General features: G+C 44.4%; 1 protein-coding gene across 4 annotated transcripts in view; it reads right to left on the reverse strand.

Moving 5' to 3' along the window:
* The window catches only part of LOC116939120 (ankyrin repeat domain-containing protein 13D-like), a 57,807-nt gene that overhangs the window by 26,344 nt on the left and 10,428 nt on the right, over nucleotides 1-21,035 (reverse strand). For 2 of the 4 annotated variants that reach the window (XM_032947098.2, XM_032947100.2), the window contains exons 2-8: nucleotides 17,330-17,465; nucleotides 16,004-16,128; nucleotides 13,471-13,516; nucleotides 6,854-6,997; nucleotides 4,179-4,368; nucleotides 2,473-2,539; nucleotides 384-495 (exon numbers count right to left, since the gene is read on the reverse strand). In XM_032947098.2, the coding sequence (XP_032802989.2) occupies nucleotides 384-495; nucleotides 2,473-2,539; nucleotides 4,179-4,368; nucleotides 6,854-6,997; nucleotides 13,471-13,516; nucleotides 16,004-16,128; nucleotides 17,330-17,465 (820 nt within the window). The remainder of the gene's footprint in view (nucleotides 1-383; nucleotides 496-2,472; nucleotides 2,540-4,178; nucleotides 4,369-6,853; nucleotides 6,998-13,470; nucleotides 13,517-16,003; nucleotides 16,129-17,329; nucleotides 17,466-21,035) is intronic. The other 2 variants (XM_032947099.2, XM_032947102.2) reach the window with 1 other exon arrangement.

Below are 21,035 nucleotides of genomic sequence, written 5' to 3' on the forward strand. Positions count from 1 at the left end.
GATGAAAAAGAAAGTCGAGGCTTAGACGAGAGTAACTGCATCTGCCCACGTTGTATCGTAAAACTTTGAAGAGGGCCAGTGTCAAAAAGTGAAACGATCAATTTGTTAAAATAAAGTCTGATCGTGCACCAAATGCACACCACATTCACACAAAGCAGCTGCGGAGTAGCACACTTTCATTGTTTACACTAATGCTTTCAAATGTGCATGGATAGTCCATAAACCGCTCAAGTGCAGCTACGTTAAATAATACAGCAAGGGGATAAAGCGAAAGTAAAAAAATGCACGCAAACACACACACAGGGCATGCATTTACATTTTTAGTTACTGGCGTCTTTAATTGACAAGCTGAAGTGTGTGCATTTTGGAGACCGAGGAGCAACCTTTGGTTTTGTTTTTATCCTGGTCAGAGAGGTGCTCCGTCCGAGTGCACGTCACCAGCTCCACGTGGGAGGCGCTGTACACCTGCAGCACAACGATCAGCCGCGCCCCGTGCTGCGATCGTTATTCTTAAACAAGACATTTCTCATCTCCCCCCCCCCCGACCCTAGTCCCACACTCAGACATTTTATTCCAACTGTCCAATCTGATTAATATACCATGAGACCAAGTGTCTCGTTCTGAATGCTCGCCGGGCTTTGCATCACCCCGTGTGAGAGAACGGCTTGCGGAAGCAGACTTCACAGAACTGCTTCTGAGAAACATCAAGTGCTCTGCTTTTCCCATACACCTCGCTACAGGGGAAAAAAATGTTGTTACATGCCAATAAAACTGAAATGGATTTCGCAGAGGTAAAATGTTGCAATCTGAAGTACAAATCCAAATAGAATCAGACTGAGACCAACAACGTATTGACACACTTGAAAACCTGGTTTAACAATGAGTGGTTGAAGTCCAGATTTAAACTCGGCGATGCTGGATCCTGAGCCACCCAGCCACCCCCATGCCGTGATAGTTGATGCTGAGGCTGGTGCCATTAATAGGATAAATATTAACCCAGCTTGAAGGTGTTAAGGCATCCTATAATGGACTGGATAATATCGAATATACACATTTTCAGCCGTTCTGTGGATATTGCGATCTCATTTACCTGCAGTAATATCTGTACTGTAACGTATAAGAATATGTTTCAATTGGGAATGCAATGCGAGCAAGCCTTGGGGATTATTTATAGTGGGGCACTTTTTAACTAAAGGCCATGCTTGTGTTTTTACAGTTAATCTAATCGGAGAGAGTTTTACATTTCTACTGGGAAGGTTGCCAGTGCTGCATTGTCAGCGTCTGAAGTCACCACTGCTGAGCAACAAGTTATTGGTACAAAATTAACAACATCCTTTGCATATGCCGCCCAAGGAAAACAGGCAAGGTGTGTGCAAATCGAATTCCGTCTAGACAAAGACATCGTTGTTAATATTTTATAATATATATAGCTGCACACACGTGCACATTTATAAGTGCTACCTTTGGGGCAGCTACTCTAACGGAATTGTGCTGACAGGAAGACGTTGGTTGCTTAGTTTCACCCTAAATGTGTCATCCAGTGACCATGGGACTAGAGCGGTGGTTCTCAAGAGTGCGGTCCCCGGTGCCTCCAGGTGCTTCGCGGGGCTGCGATGCAAATGCAGGTCGATCCGTAAATAATGACAACGTTTCTACCTTTTGTTTCGTACATTAATATTTTACTTAGGATATTTTATAAAAAAAATTAAGTTAGGTAAAGCTACCCTGATTAAACTAAGTTCTAAGTGCCCCCCCGCCCCCCACAAAAAAAACCTTATAGCTGTGTTAAAAAAAGATATAAGTTCCTGTATTGTGAATAACTTAGCATTACTGGTATTTAGAGACAAAAGTGAATGCATTTTGTCACCATGGGTGGGTGGGCTGGGTGGCCCTTGGAAATATTTGCATTGGCTGAGTGGTCCGCAAGCCAAAAAGAAACACTGAAGGTAAAAAAACTCGACTGAAGGTACATAAACTTACTCTTTGGTTCTTTCGGTAAAGTCACGTAGGTATAAAATAAAATAAGCATGTTCACGTAGATTTTGATTTAGAGCTAAGAATATGTTCACGTAGCCTCGATTTCCCTACTTCAGGATCACTGCTTAGGGCAATGGGAAAGCATTATTGATGTTTTATTCCATCAAGGGAAATGTTTTACTTGATGTCGTATTTGTCTAATTTCACACACAATTTCACAGGCTGTGCGCTCAAATCTTATTTCTACGGCGATAATGGTGTATTGACTTTCATAGCAACATCTTGCCACCTTGCAGGGAACTGACGCGTTAATAATTTCCTTGATGCGAATCTACAATTGAGGAGCCTTCAGGAGAGTGATAATTACTTTAAAGATGTGTACGCGTAAGAAGCTCTTGCAATGTGTGAAATCGACGTGTATAACGTAACAAAGCGAGTCACGGAGCTGGTGGGGGCCGGTAATGCAGGAAATAAAAATGCGATGTGTCGTCTCACCTTCGTTTCATAACCGTTAATTGTTTCACTTTTTTCGCTTCTCCACCCCCAGATTCCGGACTTGTTCCTGGGGAATCAAATACAACTTTAGCAGCACACACAGCAGCAGCAGCAGCAGCCTCATTCTGCACCTTCACTTCTCTTCCTCCATCTAATCCCCACTTGCTCCCTCTCGCCCTCCCCTTCCCTGACTCAAAACACTGCACCTCCACAAGAGGTTTCTTGAGCCACGACTCGTGGAGGCAGGGTTACGGTAGTTTCCTGTTGCCTTCTGGGTGCAGTTACACCTTTTGGGCATCAGGGTGGCGGAGTGGTAACACTTGTTGCCTCACAGGTTCGATTCCCGACTTTATGATTGGAGTTTGCATGTTCTCTAGCTTTTCTACATGTAGCTGGCATTCGTTAAACATCCGAATACTAAACACATTACTCAATTGAGTTTATACATGTAAAAATCATCCCTTGCTGCGAAACTTGCCAAGACTCTCCTGAATAAGAGTATTGAGACTCAGTGAGGCTTCACTGGGTAAACTAGCATAATAATTAATATAACCTTGTATTAAGACACACATTTGATTAATCATCATCAGCCTTGATCTATCTACTGCTTCGTTCTCTCATGGCTTTGTGATGCAAAAGTCCATCCAGCTTCTGCATATAAGCTCATTTCATCGTTTTGCCTGTGCTGTGAATGTCCTCTGGGACATGTTCTATCCTCTGCTTACTGGACACAATTGTGACTTATGACTTTAGGCAATCAAACGGCATGGAGCGAATGAGAGCCATCTGGCTCGGTGGGGCTGCAGTGTGGCAGGGTTGCCACCCTGAGATTTGCTTTACGAGATAAACTGACCTACACAATTTCCTAATAACGTATTAATGCACGTTTAATAGGCGTTTAAAATTGAAACACGAAGAGGACAAGTTACGCAAAATGCACTTAACAAGAGAAAACCCCATCCCGACCCAGCAGCACCATTAGGGCTTTGCTGGCTATTATGAGGCCTCACCAAACTCGGGTTAGTAAAATAGCATGCCATCTACACACAGGGTGTGTATACACCTATGCAGGCGTGGTAGCTCTCCTGCGCTCATTGCGAATTGCACCCAGAAGGATACAGTTCCTGTGTGCAGTTTTTGGTCCGGCTACTGCTGGATGGGGCACCCTCCCCCCATGCCATGCGGGTTTGACCAAACGTCACTGCACCAGTCAGTGTGGACTGGCGAAGGCGGGGAGCACGGAAAATGTGCAGTATAGAGGACAGGTCAAAGATGGATTTAGCTGCACTGCCCTCTGGTGCCATCCACCACGTAGGCCTGCAGCAGCCAATAATAAACCTGCTGTGCACGGTGGTCACCCATCCAATAACTATCCAGACTCGGCGCTGCTTAGCTTCCGAGTTCTGACAACATTTGGCACATTCTGATTGATGTGGTCACAAGCGCCAACGGCGATACGGTGTGCGGGCGATCTGGAAGAGGAGCTGTGGGACTCCCGACTGCTTCAACTCGACGGTTATGACCGTGCGCTCCCACATCCCGTTATCATCGACAGCCATGATCAGTCCACTGCTGGATGATGGCCTCCCCACCACGTCCACCCCCATCACCCTCCCCCCCCCCCCCCCCCCCACCAAGTTGCCACCTGTCGAGTCCAAATCCCAACGCGTCTCGAGCCGGCGAGCGTGCGACGCGGGGTCCCGCACCTCTCAAACTGGATGTTCTTGGTGTTGACGTGCGTGGACACGACGGGCGACGAGAGGCGCAGCAGGAGCTGGGCCTCGGAGGGGCGCACGGCCTGCAGCAGCGCGTCCGTCTCCGGGGCGGCCAGAGACAGCGTCTCCACGTACACCAGGCAGCGGTCGTGGTCCACCTCCAGCACCACCGCCCCGTTGTCTTGAAAGAGTTTGGCGCGGCGCGCATGTTACGTACACGCCGTCCCGTAAAGGGTGACTTGCAGGGCGAAGCAAAAACCATTCCGTTTTATGGAATTTGGTTTTATTATCGTCGTCATCATCATACGTTTTATTTATGTGCGACATTTTGGCGTACGGAGGATGTACGGCATTTTCTGTGCACTAAATAGTGCCTCTGGAACGAGGCCACTTTGGCTCGTGATGTTGTTTGGCTTGGTATGAAATGGGTCTCGTCTTGGCAAGACTCTCGTGTTGTTGCCCACACCTCTGGGAACTCCCATGCAGCCTCCCTCCTCCTCCACGCGTTAACCAGACTCCACCCTTGATTAGCCTCCAGTTCAAACACGACCGCAGCCTCGTTCAAGACAACGGACAATGTGGCATCACAGTCTACTCCCGCACCTTCACACTGTGCCTGCATATACAGATAACCCGCCGTGTTAATCTACTTGCTACCCATTACCAGACTGAGACATTTTATTTAACGAGTGTCTGTTTGCAGAGTGGGGCTTTTAAGAGATTCTGGCCGTGCATTGCATATTAACCCAAACGTAACGCTTATATAATGGAACCCCCAACGATGATTACACATATTTTTTACGCACCCTGGAAGCACAACATTGTGCAATATCATATAAGTATGGTCAAACACGCACCCCCACCCCCCGTTTAAAAAGGCAGTACGTTATGTTTTACAAATTATATCTGCCGATGACTCTCTCTAATGTGTTTTCAGGATGTGCCGCATTCTTGTCCGGCCGTGAGGTTCGACGTTTCGCTCCACGTGCCTTCTTTGTCGCAATTTGCAAAAAACCCGACGTTAACTATTAAGACAGTCCTGTATTTGATGCTCAGTCAATCAAATATATATATGTAAATACCGCATAGCAAACATAACATCAATAAAGGCGTCTCGGAGCGCTTTACATAAAATAAAAGTTCACATGGCTGTCCAACACTTAGCATGTATAAAATACAAGACGTTTAGTTTAACATTTTAAAGCAATGTATACCCAAGGCAATCCAATTTAATACCATTAAACACTTGCATCACAAGGCCAATTTACTCAAATCAAGGAGTAGCACGGTTGCTGCTGCAAGTGGCGGTATTGTAAAGGGCCGCTGTGTTTCCATCGGTGTCCCTTTCTCAAGTGGAGGAATTCCTCTCGTTTCGGGGCAGGCTCGAGCACATACTCTCAACAGGGGACGGCGACGCACACCACCCTTTGGGAATGGCATGCAAGCCGCATTCTGCAACAAACAAGAAGCATCCGATCTTCCGAGAGCGGGCTAGTGGCCGCGTGACCAGTTGCAGTAAATGGCAAGGCCATGCACACGACAAGACTCGCTCGCTCGCTCGCTCGCGGTGGTGGACGCGTGGTGCGAGGGGACGTTTGGAGGTCTGTGTACGTTGCCGCCTTACCGGCCGGGGCTATCTTCTTGTAGCACAAGGGACATTCCAAATCGACCTTCATCTCCGCATTCATTGCAACGTGAGCTTTCTTGAGTGTTTTACATCATATTGCGTAGGTTACACTGCTTTGACGTTTTAAATTAAACGTCTTGTATTTTTTATATATATGTTACGCGTGTGTATTTTCAGTGTGGGGGGGGGGTAATCATATGCTCGTATTTGAGAAGATGTCGGTAATTATCATCAAGTGGAGAAAAGTGAGCGGGATGAAAAGAGTAATCGGGGGAAGTTCTCTGTTGTGTTTTCAGTTGTATCGCCCTGTTGTTTTGGAATGATGTCCAACGTTTCACTCTCAGCACCTGGAGTGCCAAACAACGCGCCATACAAAACCCGAGCACACTTCAGAATCACAATCAGAACCTCTATTTATCCCGGAGGAATCCGATGAGCTATGAAGCACAGGTGTCCACCAGTAGGGGTGGGTCAGAAAGTTACGCAACAAACAATTACAAAAAAAAAACACGACAGGAGTGCAAAGTATAGGAAAGGTAAAGACAAAGACGGCGAGGCGGTACAACCGTGAACATCTACACGCAGCAGTAGCAATGAGCAAGGTCTAGGGCAGGCCCGGGAGGGAGAGGAGTCCGTTTGGAATAATCCAGGGAAGGAAAACTATGTGGATCGGGCACGTGCTCCAAGGAGGAGGCAGCTTGATGAACAACGAAGTTCTTGAAGGGCGGATGTTCGGAAAAGGAGGCCAAGAGTCCGAACAACAAAAATGCTGCTCGATGCCTGAAGGAGGGAGGCTGTGTGTGTGGCGGAGAAGGTGCAAATGAAGGACTCGACCCCTTACCTGTCTCCGCGTGTTGGTGAGGAGAGCACTACGCAGTGAATCGAAGAAAACAGGATGGGAGAGAGTTTTTTTTTTTTATGTTGAACTTCTTTCACACCCTACGTAGCCAACCTTGCTAATCGGAGGTGTGGGGGAAGAGGAAACAAAAACTAAGGACCACTTTTTGGCATAGCACTAAGTTTCTGTGAACACGCTCACCTTGCCCTTTGAATATGAAGCTTCGTTTCCCTCGCTGCCAGGTCATGTGATCGAAGCCCAGGAGGGTAGTGTCGACACGGAGGTTTGAGCCGCACTTCCACACCTTGTAGACATCGCTTGGACACACGCGGGACACCAGAGGCACTGGGCGGCACACACGCACAGGCAGGAACGCCGGTGAGCGCCAGCGCTGCAACCATAAAAAAAAATCTTCATCATATAATATGATGGAATGCTTTCACAATGTGACGGTTATCACGATATCAGTTTCTTATTGCGGTGTAACACGGTTGACTACGTACGGTGCGAAAGAATTTCAGCAAACAAGAACACGCGTCAGAATCACAATCCGAATCTCTATTTATCTTGGACGAATCCGATGAGCTATGAAGCACGGGTGTCCAGTAGGGGTGGGTCAGAAAGTTACAGCAACAAACAATACAAAAACACAATAGGAGTGCAAAGTATAGGAAAGGTAAACAAAAAGAGAGCTAGGCGGTACAACCGTGAACACTACACGCAGCAGTAGCAATATACATACATGTACATACATGTATGTAAATGTATGTATATATGGGTATGTGGGGAGCGATAGTGTAGCGGTTAGCGCGCTGCGCTATGAACCTGGCGACCTGGGTTCGATTCCCGCTCACGGCCAACACCAGTGACGATTATCTGAACCGGTCCCGGGCCTCCCCTAGGTCGACTCAGCCTCAAATGAGTACCTGGTGCGATGTGTAAACATTGCCACTAGGGAGACAAAGGCGGTCAGGCGTGGTGCTGACCACCCACCCCCTCGTGTACCGTTCCGGCCTTCAAAGGTGCTCGCTAACAGCACTTGCCCCTACAGACTGTTAAGGCTATATGGGGGATCTTTTTTTGTATATTTAACTTATTTCTCACCGTACGGCTTTGTACGGTGCAAAGCCAAACATGCTAAACGGAGGTGGGACGAAAGGACAACAAACTAAACACAGCATGGGACCTTCCTTTGCCAGTACCAAAATATGAGAATAAGCTTTTCCCCTTTTATCTGGCAACAAAACAGGTGCTAAGTTAAAACACCAAACTGAAACCTCTTACAAGGAATCATGTCTGCATTAACCACAATACTTGTGGTCAAAATGCTAAAAAAAAACACTGATAATATATGCATTGTCTTTGAAACTGATTGGTCCACACCAGAGACCGCTTTCTTTCGAGCCAAAAGGCGTCCTCTGGCCTAACACCGTTTGAGACGAGGCTCAAAAGAAAGCTGTCTCTGGTGTGGACCAATCAGTTTCAAAGACAATGCTGCATATATTATCAGAGGATGTTTTTTGTTTGCATTTTGACCACAAGTATTGTGGTTAATGCAGGAATGATTCCTTGTAAAAGGTTTCAGTTTGGTGTTTTAACAACTTAGCACCTGTTTTGTTGCCAGATAAAAGGGGATAAACGTATATCTCAAACTAAACACAAAAATCAGTTCTAAAGAAATTAGTTTTCAGTCTATATTTAAAAGTGCAAAGCTCCAGTGGCTTCCTAATATCGGCAAAGTCAAATTGTATTTAACATTGGTATTGTATTGATTGTGAGTCTTTGCTGTACTTCCAGTACAAATGAAAATGACTCAAAAGTTCATCAATAGCACTTCACTCACCACAAGCCTGCCATGAGTCTTCTAATCGTTAAGATCTCTCTCTCTCTCGCTTATAACGCACATGCGGTCAGTCACACAAAACGTAATTAAACAACAAATTACCTACGAAAATGATGGCATCGTATTAATCGTCATGCCTTCAATTTATACCGGACCACATTTAGCAAAGCACTAATTTAATGGATAATAGCGAACCGTTTACAACTTCATTGTTGGGTTTGTCACTTGATAAATATTTTATCAGGGAATAAAATACTTTAGAAAAATCTATTGAGCAATGATACTTATGATACAATTATTTAATGCAAAACGGATGGCAATTGTATGATATATCATCGTATTGCCGTATCTGGGCTACCCTGATGAGCAGAAAGAATGAAGAGGCACTCTGTCCTGTTTAAACGTAGGGTTTTATTTAACCCATATTTTTTTTGATAATCTGAATTGAAAATGTAACTTGTGTACCACACCCTGATAGACGGTGCTCAAGTACAGTACCTCACTTAAACTGCGACTTATTTCCTCTCGAATTTCAAGTTGGTTCCATCAGTGTTTTCAACAAAATTAAATGATAAAAATGTCAAGTAAAAAAAGATGTTGTTTAAATTCTTCTTCATTGATTTTTTTGTTATTTTATTAAAAAAAATTGTGCGTTCTTAAATATATGTAATTGTTGTTATCGCGATAAACCATGCCATATCTTAAGTCTGTCCTCTCCGGTTGCCTGGGTGAAAAGCGGGGCTGTTTATGCCCTTTGCCCAATCCAATCAACCCGTACGGACACACCGCCACGTGCGCTAGCTGCATCGTGACCTGGTGACCTTGCTGTGCTTCACCGTGCAACCATTCACGTCTGCAGGATTACAACCCAGAGCTTCACGCGCACCGAGGAGTCGCGATATCTCTCGCGGGGTGGGGAGGGTTTTGAGAGGTAGCATGCCAGCCAGACCTGGGTGACGATCACCTAGACGTGCCGCTTCGTGGAGACAATCACGGTAAATCACTGTCGAGATGTCTCCCCTTTCATCCAGATTTATTACACAACGATTAATGGTAACTGACAAAGTGCAAAAGAAAAAACCTATATATATAAAGGCTTGGAAGTTCTTATGACCTATGTAGCGTTAGAATATATTAGTGTTAGCCACAACGTTAGAACGTAATAATATTACAAGGTTCGTATTGAGGAAGATGATTAAAAGTTTGCCTTTTAAAATTAGATCGCGTTTGGAAGCGTTATAAATCTACCTCGTTATTGTATTGCACATTTCCTCTTGCAAAATAAAACATTGAGGTCTGTGACGACTTCCACCGTTATTTTAAACGCTGACGAGCCATAATAACCACGACGAGGCCCCCCCCCCCTTGTCCTCAGGGATCTCATTAATCGGGAGGTGCTCCGAACACGACCGCCGCAAAAGGACGACCCTGCAAAGAGCACCTAATGGATTTGGGTTGCCAAGAAGAGACCGGTGCAACAAACAAACCCGAGGACAACGCACGCAATGCAATCTGCATGGATTGGTTGGCAAGACTCTTTTTGGATAGGGCTTCAGATGATGTTTGTTTTTTGCTATTAAAAAAAAAACAATGCAGACTCTGGAAGATACTTTATGTCACTAAGAATGACGTAAGAATAACATTAGAATTTTCCTTCTCGTTCACTTCAAATTGGATTATTTATTTGCTGACCGGAATAGATAACCTTTGTCTGCATTGTGTTGTGTTACATATTTAAGGGAATTTTCATCTGTTTTTTGGACGGATGTGTTTTTTTATGTCCTGTCAATTTTACAATTCTATAATCTTGCTTTTGAGTCGCACGAAACAAAGGGCTGTATCATGGCCCAGACCCAGCGCTCGCGCATGCACCACTTGTTGCAGAGTTTCACGGTTCGAACCCAGCGGCTGCCCTTGTTAATACTACAGTGTGTATTAAGCGTAAAAATACTGGCCGTATGCTTGACAATGGGGGGGGGGACGTTAAAGAACCCGTAACATCATTCGAAAAGAGTAGAGCATTGTGTGCTGGCGTGGTCCAACTTGAAAAACTACCTGCAAATTATTCAATGGGAGTATACATCCGAAAACATTTCCCCCCCCCCCCCCCCCCCCCCCCCCCCGAGTAGTGCGAAACCTTGGCAGGACTCTCTCGAAAACAAGTCATGAGACTCAGTGAGGGTTTAACGGGTAAACAAGTGTAGTAGTAGTAGTAGTAATAATACACGAGCATGCATGTGACACGCACTAGTCATTGCTGCACAGGAGCAGGGGATTGTTTGGTGTAGCATTTGAGGTTAGCAACTCCGTGTTTACTACCTTGAAGCTCGCAAAGAAATATGGGGCAACCATACAGTGAGGTGAGCAGACTCGACCACAACTGAATTTTTAATAGCGACAACGCTAATATTGAATGCATCCGTAAAATTACTCAGATCAAGCATCGCCACACTCTTACATCTATGCTATGTCTGGTTTCAATAATTGTACATCCATACAATTACTCAAATCAAACATCACACAGAGTGAGCGTATTTTATAAACTGCTCTGACACATTTGTGTAAATTATTTGAGTATGCTGCATTGGCCAGTGTTGCACAAGCACAATTAACAAAACAATCAACAAAACAACTTACACTTAACTGTCTTGAAAGAAAAAAAAATATGTAAAATTGGTGATGTTTCGGGCAATGGCCCTTCTTCATGTCACATGTCAGGTGTGTTGAGTTTATTTGACACGTTGTGTTCTCAATGCCATTTTTAACGCTGAAAGTTTAAAGTTAAACGATCTAAAATGCAGCGTGGTGACGTATAGTCAAATAACCCCCCACGATCCACATGGCATGGCGAGGCCCTAGTCCAGCAGCGGATCGTGTACAGTAGATGACCAATGTTAATCTGGCCAAAAAGTATTGCTTTTTCGCATATTGTTGAGTTGTGTAGCATTAACTGTACCCTTGCCCTATGGTGAATTGCTCTGTTGTTGGGGTGCCCCAGTGGCAAGATGTCTGATCCCTCGCCTGGTATGCAGGAGGTCGTGGATTTGATCCCGACCCTAACACCTGTATATATGGCATTTGCATGTTCTCCCTGGTGTATTCGCGTGGATTTTTCTCCGGGACCTCCAGTTTTTCCCTCCACATTCAGAATCAACATGCGTTTGGAGTATTTGGCTGCTATAAATTACCACATGACAAAGCTACTTCGTTGAGCATCATTTGTGGCCAGGTTGCTTCTGAAAAAAAGCAATATAGGTCAGTGGGCCCTACTTGGTCAAATAAATAAAAAAACATTGAATACACATGGTAAAACTACTTTTGAGCTACAAAGGAGTGTGGGAATTGAGGCAAAGCTGTTTGATTCCGGTATGTACTAGTATGTGTATACAGTGAGGGAAAAAAGTATTTGATCCCCTGCTGATTTTGTACATTTGCCCACTGACAAAGAAATGATCAGTCTATAATTTTAATGGTAGGTTTATTTGAACAGTGAGAGACATAATAACAAAAAAATCCAGAAAAACGGATGTCAAAAATGTTATAAATTGATTTGCATTTTAATGAGGGAAATAAGTATTTGACCCCCCTATCAATCAGAAAGATTTCTGGCTCCCAGGTGTCTTTTATACAGGTAACAAGCTGAGATTAGGAGCACACTCTTAAAGGGAGTGCTCCTAATCTCAGCTTGTTACCTGTATAAAAGACACCTGTCCACAGAAGCAATCAATCAATCAGATTCCAAACTCTCCACCATGCCCAAGACCAAAGAGCTCTCCAAAGATATCAGGGACAAGATTGTAGACCTACACAAAGCTGGAATGGGCTACAAGACCATTGACAAGCAGCTTGGTGAGAAGGTGACAACAGTTGGTGCGATTATTCGCAAATGTAAGAAACACAAAAGAACTGTCAATCTCCCTCGGCCTGGGGCTCCATGCAAGATCTCACCTCGTGGAGTTGCAATGATCATGAGAACGGTGAGGAATCAGCCCAGAACTACACGAGAGGATCTTGTCAATGATCTCAAGGCAGCTGGGACCATAGTCACCAAGAAAACAATTGGTAACACACTACGCCGTGAAGGACTGAAATCCTGCAGCGCCCGCAAGGTCCCCCTGCTCAAGAAAGCACATATACATGCCCGTCTGAAGTTTGCCAATGAACATCTGAATGATTCAGAGGACAACTGGGTGAAAGTGTTGTGGTCAAATGAGACCAAAATGGAGCTCTATGGCATCAACTCAACTCGCCGTGTTTGGAGGAGGAGGAATGCTGCCTATGACCCCAAGAGCACCATCCCCACCATCACACATGGTGGTGGAAACATTATGCTTTGTGGGACGATAGACGGGGCCATGTACCATCAAATCTTGGGTGAGAACCTCCTTCCCTCAGCCAGGGCATTGATAATGGGTCGTGGATGGGTATTCCAGCATGACAATGACCCAAAACACACGGCCAAGGCAACAAAGGAGTGGCTCAAGAAGAAGCACGTTAAGGTCCTGGAGTGGCCTAGCCAGTCTCCAGACCTTAATCCCATAGAACATCTGTGGAGGGAGCTGAAGGTTCGAGTTGCCAAACGTCAGCCTCAAAATTTTAATGACTTGGAGAAGATCTGCATAGAGGAGTGGGACAAAATCCCTCTTGAGATGTGTGCAAACCTGGTGGCCAACTTCAAGAAACGTCTGACCTCTGTGATTGCCAACAAGGGTTTTGCCACCAAGTACTAAGTCATGTTTTGCAGAGGGGTCAAATACTTATTTCCCTCATTAAAATGCAAATCAATTTATAACATTTTTGACATGCATTTCTCTGGATTTTTTGTTGTTGTTATTCTGTCTCTAACTGTTCAAATAAACCTACCATTAAAATTATAGACTGATCATTTCTTTCTCAGTGGGCAAACTACAAAATCAGCAGGGGATCAAATACTTCCCTCACTGTAGTTGTGTAAATAGATTATGTCCATACTCACCCCAGCTTGTAAATTCCCATTTCATCTCCACGTAGAAATCTGTTGCCTGTTTGCAAAGAAGAGAAAATGAGTCAGAAGCAAGCTATTGTTGTCTAAAATCAAATTGATCCCTGCAGCTATTCATCACAAATGTGTGCACTGCTGCATATTGAACACACATATCCGAGTAATTAGATACGCTTTTGAAATAATATTTCAGAGGGAAAGTTAATAACATTGCTTAAAGCTTCCTCCAATAATTATATCATTTTTGCCAATGACAGAGATTGGCAAACAAACTGATTACCCTCAACCTATTTTCTTTAATTCCTCAATATTGCAAAACTTCTCCCCCCTTTTGCTTGCTTACAGGTCGGTGCATGGATACCGTGCAGGAAACAAAAAATCCACTGTGCGTGGGAAACATCAGCACCACTTCGCCGCGACAATAACGTACTTGTACACAACGCGAAATGAACGCATTACTAACACAGCATTGACTGGACAGCAGCCGTCGGTTTCAACAACTCACGCATGCAAAGAGATTTTTAAGTGCCGTAAGTGGGGCAAGGGAAGAGGAGAGGGGGCCCCGAGGGACCAGTGGCCTTCATTGGGGGGGGTGGGGGGGGGGGCGCCAAACCAAAGATGTTGAGAACAACCGGCCCCAGTGCACGGTCAGTAATGTGAAGCCACAAGATCATATTTGCCTTAAAACTATTCTCTGCGTTTCCAAATTGGCCGTGTAGAATGTGCTCTTTGATACCACTCCGATTGCATCAAGGTAAGCCTGGCTGAACCATAGCCAGGCTCCAGATATATTTTAAATATACTTACAAATCGTTAAATTGGTTGAAATATCGCAGTGCTTGTTTGTGCTTTGGTATATAATAAACTGTTAAAAAGTTAACTTTTGATAAGGTAAGAAACACATTCATTTTATACAACAATCAAATTGCCTTGTTCGTGGAATTACAGTTTTTACGAAGGTGCATATTTAAAGCAGACATTGCCATTAACACTAACATGTTATCAAGGCAAATTTATTTAATGCACAAGAAGGAATAGTTTAACCACAACTTAATGGCCCGTGTAGTTAATAAAGTTTTTTTTTTTAATACACTATATATAAAGACACCGAGCTAACTTATAGAAAGATCATCGCATATTTGCTTAAGAAATCTGATTAGGTCATCGAGTTCATGTTGGTGATTTAACTTCAAACTTGCCAACAGTATGGGTCTCACTTAAAAATAATTCGAATTTTAAAGCATATATAAGCAGAATGAACCACATTGTCTCCACATTTATATGCAAATATAATGTTTTAGTCCATCGGCCTTGTGGCTTTGTAGACCAATATTTACCAGCAACATTTGTTAAAATCAAGCAAATTCTAGACCGATTTTCACCTTATGTGCATAACCAGCAGGTTCATGCTAGCTAAACAAAAACTGCTGTATCATCACATGTTATTGGCACGATCACCTCCATCTGAACCATTTGGCCCTGTTCAATGCCAAAACTGGCTCATGTCATCTCGAACAAGGATTCGACAGTGCAACGGTCTCCTGCCTGTAAATCAGGTGGCCCATTACGATGTCTTGGTCATTCAATGAGACTTTGCTCCCTTTACACAGCCTTTTACACGATCCAGCGACTGACAAGAATGCATTTGTTTCCCTCATAATTCATCAGTGCGGCCACTCGCTCTCTGCTGAGCGGACAGAAAACGACACCGAGTCACTTCCTCTTCATCACAATAAAGCAGGAAAGGATATTGTTTTCATATCACGGGTCAAATGTGCACTTATAAGACACCGCTGAAAGATAACATTATATATAAAAAAGGAGATTGTTTTCTCAAAGTCGGCCATCGCAAGGTTAGGGTTGGGCATTATTGGACTAAAATCAAAGACAATGGTAAATTACGTGCTGTCGAATGCTTCTTGAGCATAATGCAGACGTGCACACGGATGCTGAAGCAGCACTTCTGAGGGGCAGGGTGACGAATTAATTTTGCTGGTTCGTGTTTGAAGAGGGCTTATACTTGGTTCGCTGCCAATTTCTTAAACTCAAGCTTTGCAGCCCACCGCTACCCACCACAACCGGGTGAAGTTTGGAGCTGTTTGCTGTGTAGCCATGTCATGATGCAGAATCAAACATTTTAATGAATCGAATGTTGAGGATAAATACATAAATTGTGCACATGTGAATAGATGTTTTTACGATTTCAACAAACTAGGATGTTACAGTTAATCAAATGGACCGGACAAAAAAAATATATATATATAAAAAAACATCAATAAGAAATATAAAAAATACAGTTAAAAATTTGATTATTTTTTTTTATCTCCAATCAAATTACGACCCAATTCGTGACAATTTACAGACTTTCTGGGAAAGGCGTGGCTACGGTGAGGGTGAGTTTGTGAAACGTTCAACACCTAATTATTACTGTGTGCATCAGCATTTCTTTCCCCGGTGATATAAAAGAGTTAAAGGGTCTTCCTCCATCTCAAGTGCACTCTCGAGCCTCCCTCCCTCCCTCGCCCACCTTGCGGAGTTTGGCCATGAGCTCGGGGATGCCGGCGAGGCGGCGCGTCACCCTACGGTAGTCACGGTGCTGGAGGATCAGCTGCACCATGTCGGGGTCACCCGTGCTCACGGCCTCTTGCAGCACTGAGCCCCGCAGACAGAGGTGGGGGAGGGGGGGGGGGCACGCGCCACAACATGAGCAACTGCACCCACAACGGCCTGGAACTACCACCGCCGCCGCCCGCTTCCAGTGAGGGCCTTTAATTATTCTCATCATGTGTGTCACGGGCAAAGCTGTCCCAAAATGCGAACGCTGCAGAAGCTGAGTTTTGCAAGCCCTTGAATGAGAAGTGACGAATTAAGTTTTTGCTGGTTTGCTCTCCATATAGGTTTCCTGGGCTCTTACTCTTTCCTTAAAATCAAACTGTAATATAGAGTGTGCCAGGATGTGTTGCACATCATTGTGAGTGCAATCCATGCCGCCACACTGCTGGGGGAGGTACGTGGCCTGAACTGGCAAAACACCGCAGTGAATGGATGAGCAACCGAGGATTTCTATCGATCATTTTCCTCAGCTGTCCCCGTGGTCAAAAACTCCCAGCCATCCGTACTATCTACTCCCTGATCAAATCCAGGCTACGGGACCTTTCTTTTTTCCTCTTCCTACGACTGTATTTCTCTCTAAAACAAGGCCACTGTTTCTGTACATCACCGTGAGACGAGGGGTTGCATTGAGCTTGATATATAAATCCAATTTGTGTTTGTACTGTGATGTTGAGAAGACGCTCGTACAGATTGTGTTCACTCGCTCAACACAAGTGAACCCTACTCTTTGGTTCTATTCGGTAAAGTCACGTAGGTAAAAAATAAAACAACAAAAATCACGACGTTTCGGCCACAACACAAGCGGCCTTCATCAGGTGAAGGGACCATACTGTCTCGAGGACAGCGCTGGAGTGAAGGGACCAGACAGTCTAATCCCTTCACCTGATGAAGGCCGCTTGTGTTGTGGCTTGTGTTGTGGCCGAAACGTCGTGATTTTTGTTGTTTTATTTTTTACCCACGAATAGAACCAAAGAGTATGGATCCTTGCAGTCACGAAAGCTTCAAATCTAGAAGTGAACCCCTTCACTTTTGTGAGCTCGGAGGCATGGAAAAATATCTGAAGCCACACTCCAACCGCGTCAGCCAGCAAACACAGATATCCTTTAAGACACACCCACCGGTTCCAAAAATGGAGCGGCAACAGCAACCTTTGGCCGGCAGTCGCCGGGGGCGGGGGGGCAGTGGGGGTTAGCTAATTACCAGCGAGGGTGCTGCCAGGTAACGACTCGGGGAGGCTTACCGGACCATCCTTGCCGGTTTTCCACGGCCACATTGGCCCCGTGTTTGAGCAGAAGGCGGGCGCACTCGATGTGCCCGAGGGTGACGGCCAGGTGCAGAGGCGTGCGCCCGCGAGGGTCCACCTCCTCCACGTCATGCTGCGGGGAGGCACGAAGACAAAGATCCCCCCTGTAGCCTTAACAGACTGTTGGGGCAAACGCTGTTCGCGAGTAGCACCTGTGATGGTCGGCACGGCACACGATGGGGGTGGGTGTCCAACTACCACGCCCGGCTGCCTTTGTCGCCAGTGGCGCTGTTTAAGTACACACCACCACCAGGTACTCACCTGAGGCTGAGTCGACCTAGGGGAGACCCAGAACTGATTCAGATCTCTAATTGGAGGTGCGGGGAAAGGGGCAACAAACTTAAACACAAAAAGCAGTTCTAAGGAAATTAGTTTTGAGTCTTGATTTAAAAGCGCAAGGCTCCATTGGCTTCATAATATCGGGAGGAAGAGCGTTCCAGACGGTCGCAGAAGCGCATCTGAAAGCGCACGACGGTGGCCATGATCGGGAATCGCTCCCCACTGCGAGAGACACGCGCGCACACACGCGCACCCACACACTTGAGTGCCCACGAGCACAGGCGAGCTCCGAACGCGCATGGGAATTCACTGTAAGCCTGCAAAATAACGGGAGCTCACGTGTATTCCTCAGTGCCCATGAATCATCCTCACCGAGGGGCTTCTGTGAGGCTACCAAGTAGGATTGCCAATATTATTGTTCATGATATAAGCCGTATTATTTCACAATACGTTGATTACCGTGATGTTGTTTTCCCTTAACGTTCACATTTTTACGGTATGATTGTTGTGCTTTGATGTACTTCAAGTATGCATAAAGATGGCTCAAAATGTATTCGAACTGCAGTTTACTCAATAAAACCTGCCAAAAGTATTGTGATCATTGCACGTTTACAAACCCTTCATGCTTATCATGCACATGTTGTCATTAAATTACGAAGATGATGTTATATAATAACCACCACGAAGCCAATTTTTTCCAGGAAATGCATTAGAAAGCACGTGTTTAATGGGTAATACATATTATTTGCAACTTTAATTATTCTTGTGAACTTTCATTGTTATTTTATGCATAGTTCGTCAGGAAAGAAAATCTACGCGTAAAAAGCGGATGAAACGAACAACAATCACGATACGTGACGATGCTCTGCAAAGCGGACGCGACAACAACGATCGTTGATCTTGTCCCCTAACGCTACATCGCACTGCCGTAGCCGGATTGCGACAACGCTGGTGTTCCCGCTGGTCATCGAGAAGCAAAAGGAGCCCACTCGTATTCCTCAGGCGCGATATATGAGTCACTCTCTCCGAGGGCCTTCCGTACGAATGCCCGTGAACACCCTTGCCAACGCACCCAAATGCGCGCAGTGGTCGTACAGCAGCGAAGGGCGAGTATGATTCATGGCGGTAGCAAGACACGTGCGCAGCAGCTCCCCCCCCCCCCCCCTTGTGCGTTTTCACAATCATTTGGGATGTTTGTAATTCACACACACACACACACGAAAGAATAAAAATAACACACTGTAGATGTTTATTCAAACACACAATGCGCATTGTCCTGCGTGGGTCACTGCGTGGGACCCCCCAAGTCATAAAACACCATTGTGTCAAGGGCAAAAACGATGTGACTACACTTTTTAGTGGACCCTGCCAAAAATGCGATTTTGGACAAGCTAAATTCGATGGGCAGTTGCTGTTCTCACAAATCGACGCATTTCGAAATCGCCTTGAGTTTGCAATGATTTATGGCTCGATGAATTATTAATCAATCCTTATAAAACATGCATCCAGTGTAAACCGCAGTGGGTCCTGATTAAAGTAATGACGCTTATGGAAATGCCTGCTTAGGAAAAAATAAATTGGGATGGCAATTTTTTTAAATTCTGATTTGATTATCTAAGGGATTTTCTTTTAAACAAAATGCCAATGTCATTGTCTCTGGTATCCTATTTGAAAAATTATCGAATTAACAGGATTTCACACATTTATCTTTCTCGAACGTGACTTGAAGCAGTTTTATCTGACGTGTAGTGATTATGAGAATAATGGAGTCGTTGGTAATTAAGACATTATCTCTGAATGATTATGCACGAATGTAACTTTAACAGCCACACAATATTGCAGCCACCTCATCAAAGCAGTAAAATATACGGTTGTATACATTTCTGGATCTAGGACATACGCACAATCGCTAGCCTTTGCACGCATATGCAAATTAACCGAGTTTTTTTCTATATCTCTGGACGTTTATTATAATTTCGGGCCAGCTAAGGGACGCCACATTCTAATAGCCTCGTTCATTACTTTCACGATACAGTGATCGCAGGTTCAAGGTAATGCTGCGTGGAAACGGATGCAGTTCATAACTGTTTTTTTGGGTTAGATCGCGTAAATATATAAATGTATCATTAAACCCGCCACCACCCGACACAGCCAATTAGTAAGGTTTGTCACGTAAACAGAATACGCCAATTCGTTACTAGTTCAGCACACCGGTATGTTGGAGAGTAAATCCACAACTTTTATAATCTGAGTACGACGTTTCGCCAGTAATATACAACTAGCATCAGGCAACAGCCAGATTTGTGGAAAATATATTTACCCGATCTAACCCAAAAAAAACCTGTATTATGGACAATATTGGTCGCGAAAGCCTGTGTTAATGGATGCGGTTGACTAAACTATGATACAGTGTGCTCGCATTACACTGTATTCATAAAGTGTATTTATTCCATTGTAATTGTGCTGGGTAGTGCAGCGATGGCAAACAGGTACAAGGATGAAGCAGTACGAGTGAAAAGGTAATTTATTCTCAAATATATATTATTTATCTTGTCATATTGTTGCATATAAATGGATAATCACTGCATGTATGAGGAAGAAAAGGCACATTCCATTTCGTTATTTTGGAAATAGGATAAGGAGACGGACATCAAATCCAAATGAGTTTTATTTCTACTAAATGCAGTGTTATTGATGAACATGTAGAATCTTTACTAAATATATAGTTTGACAATGTATCCACGTATATGAACAATCTTCTAGGTTTGTATACCTTTGGATAAAAATATATATTTAAACTTATGTTGATAGTATTGTTGATAGTATTAAACACCCACCACAAACGCTGGTAGGCCGTTCAAGATGCACGGACAGTTTCATCTTCATAAAAAGAATTAAAGGAAAAATGATGCATACTTTTTTTTTTACAAATTATTTATTTGTAATTCCAGTTTGGGTTCATACGGCTGTACTGTGTTGCTTTTTCAATGTATGGCCAAACACATTTGATCCAATTTGATATGGGGAGTGCTATGGGTTGATCGTTTTATCGACATTTATCCACAAAAAATGTGTTCCCTTTTATCCAAGCGACAAAGCGTAAATAAACGTGGATTTTTTTTTTGGTGCCACTTCTGGGTCCCTTGCTGTTACCCGCACAATGGCTTGGGGAAAATAAGAAGAATGCATCTCACAAATAGGAAACACCTTGTGAGTGCAGAGGGCAGGTGGATGGTCGGAACTCTAACGAGGTTTACCTTAAATGTTAAGCATGCCCGTGCGGGTAAATGTTACCGACATTGGCACGATCATGGCTAATTTCCAGCCTGCTTTGAAAGGACCCTTTTTTCTGACATTAACGTAA

Source organism: Petromyzon marinus, chromosome 5 (assembly GCF_048934315.1).
Source record: "Petromyzon marinus isolate PM22_M1 ecotype Great Lakes invasive population chromosome 5, UKy_Petmar_22M1.pri1.0, whole genome shotgun sequence".
NCBI classification, from domain to species: Eukaryota; Metazoa; Chordata; class Hyperoartia; order Petromyzontiformes; family Petromyzontidae; genus Petromyzon; species Petromyzon marinus.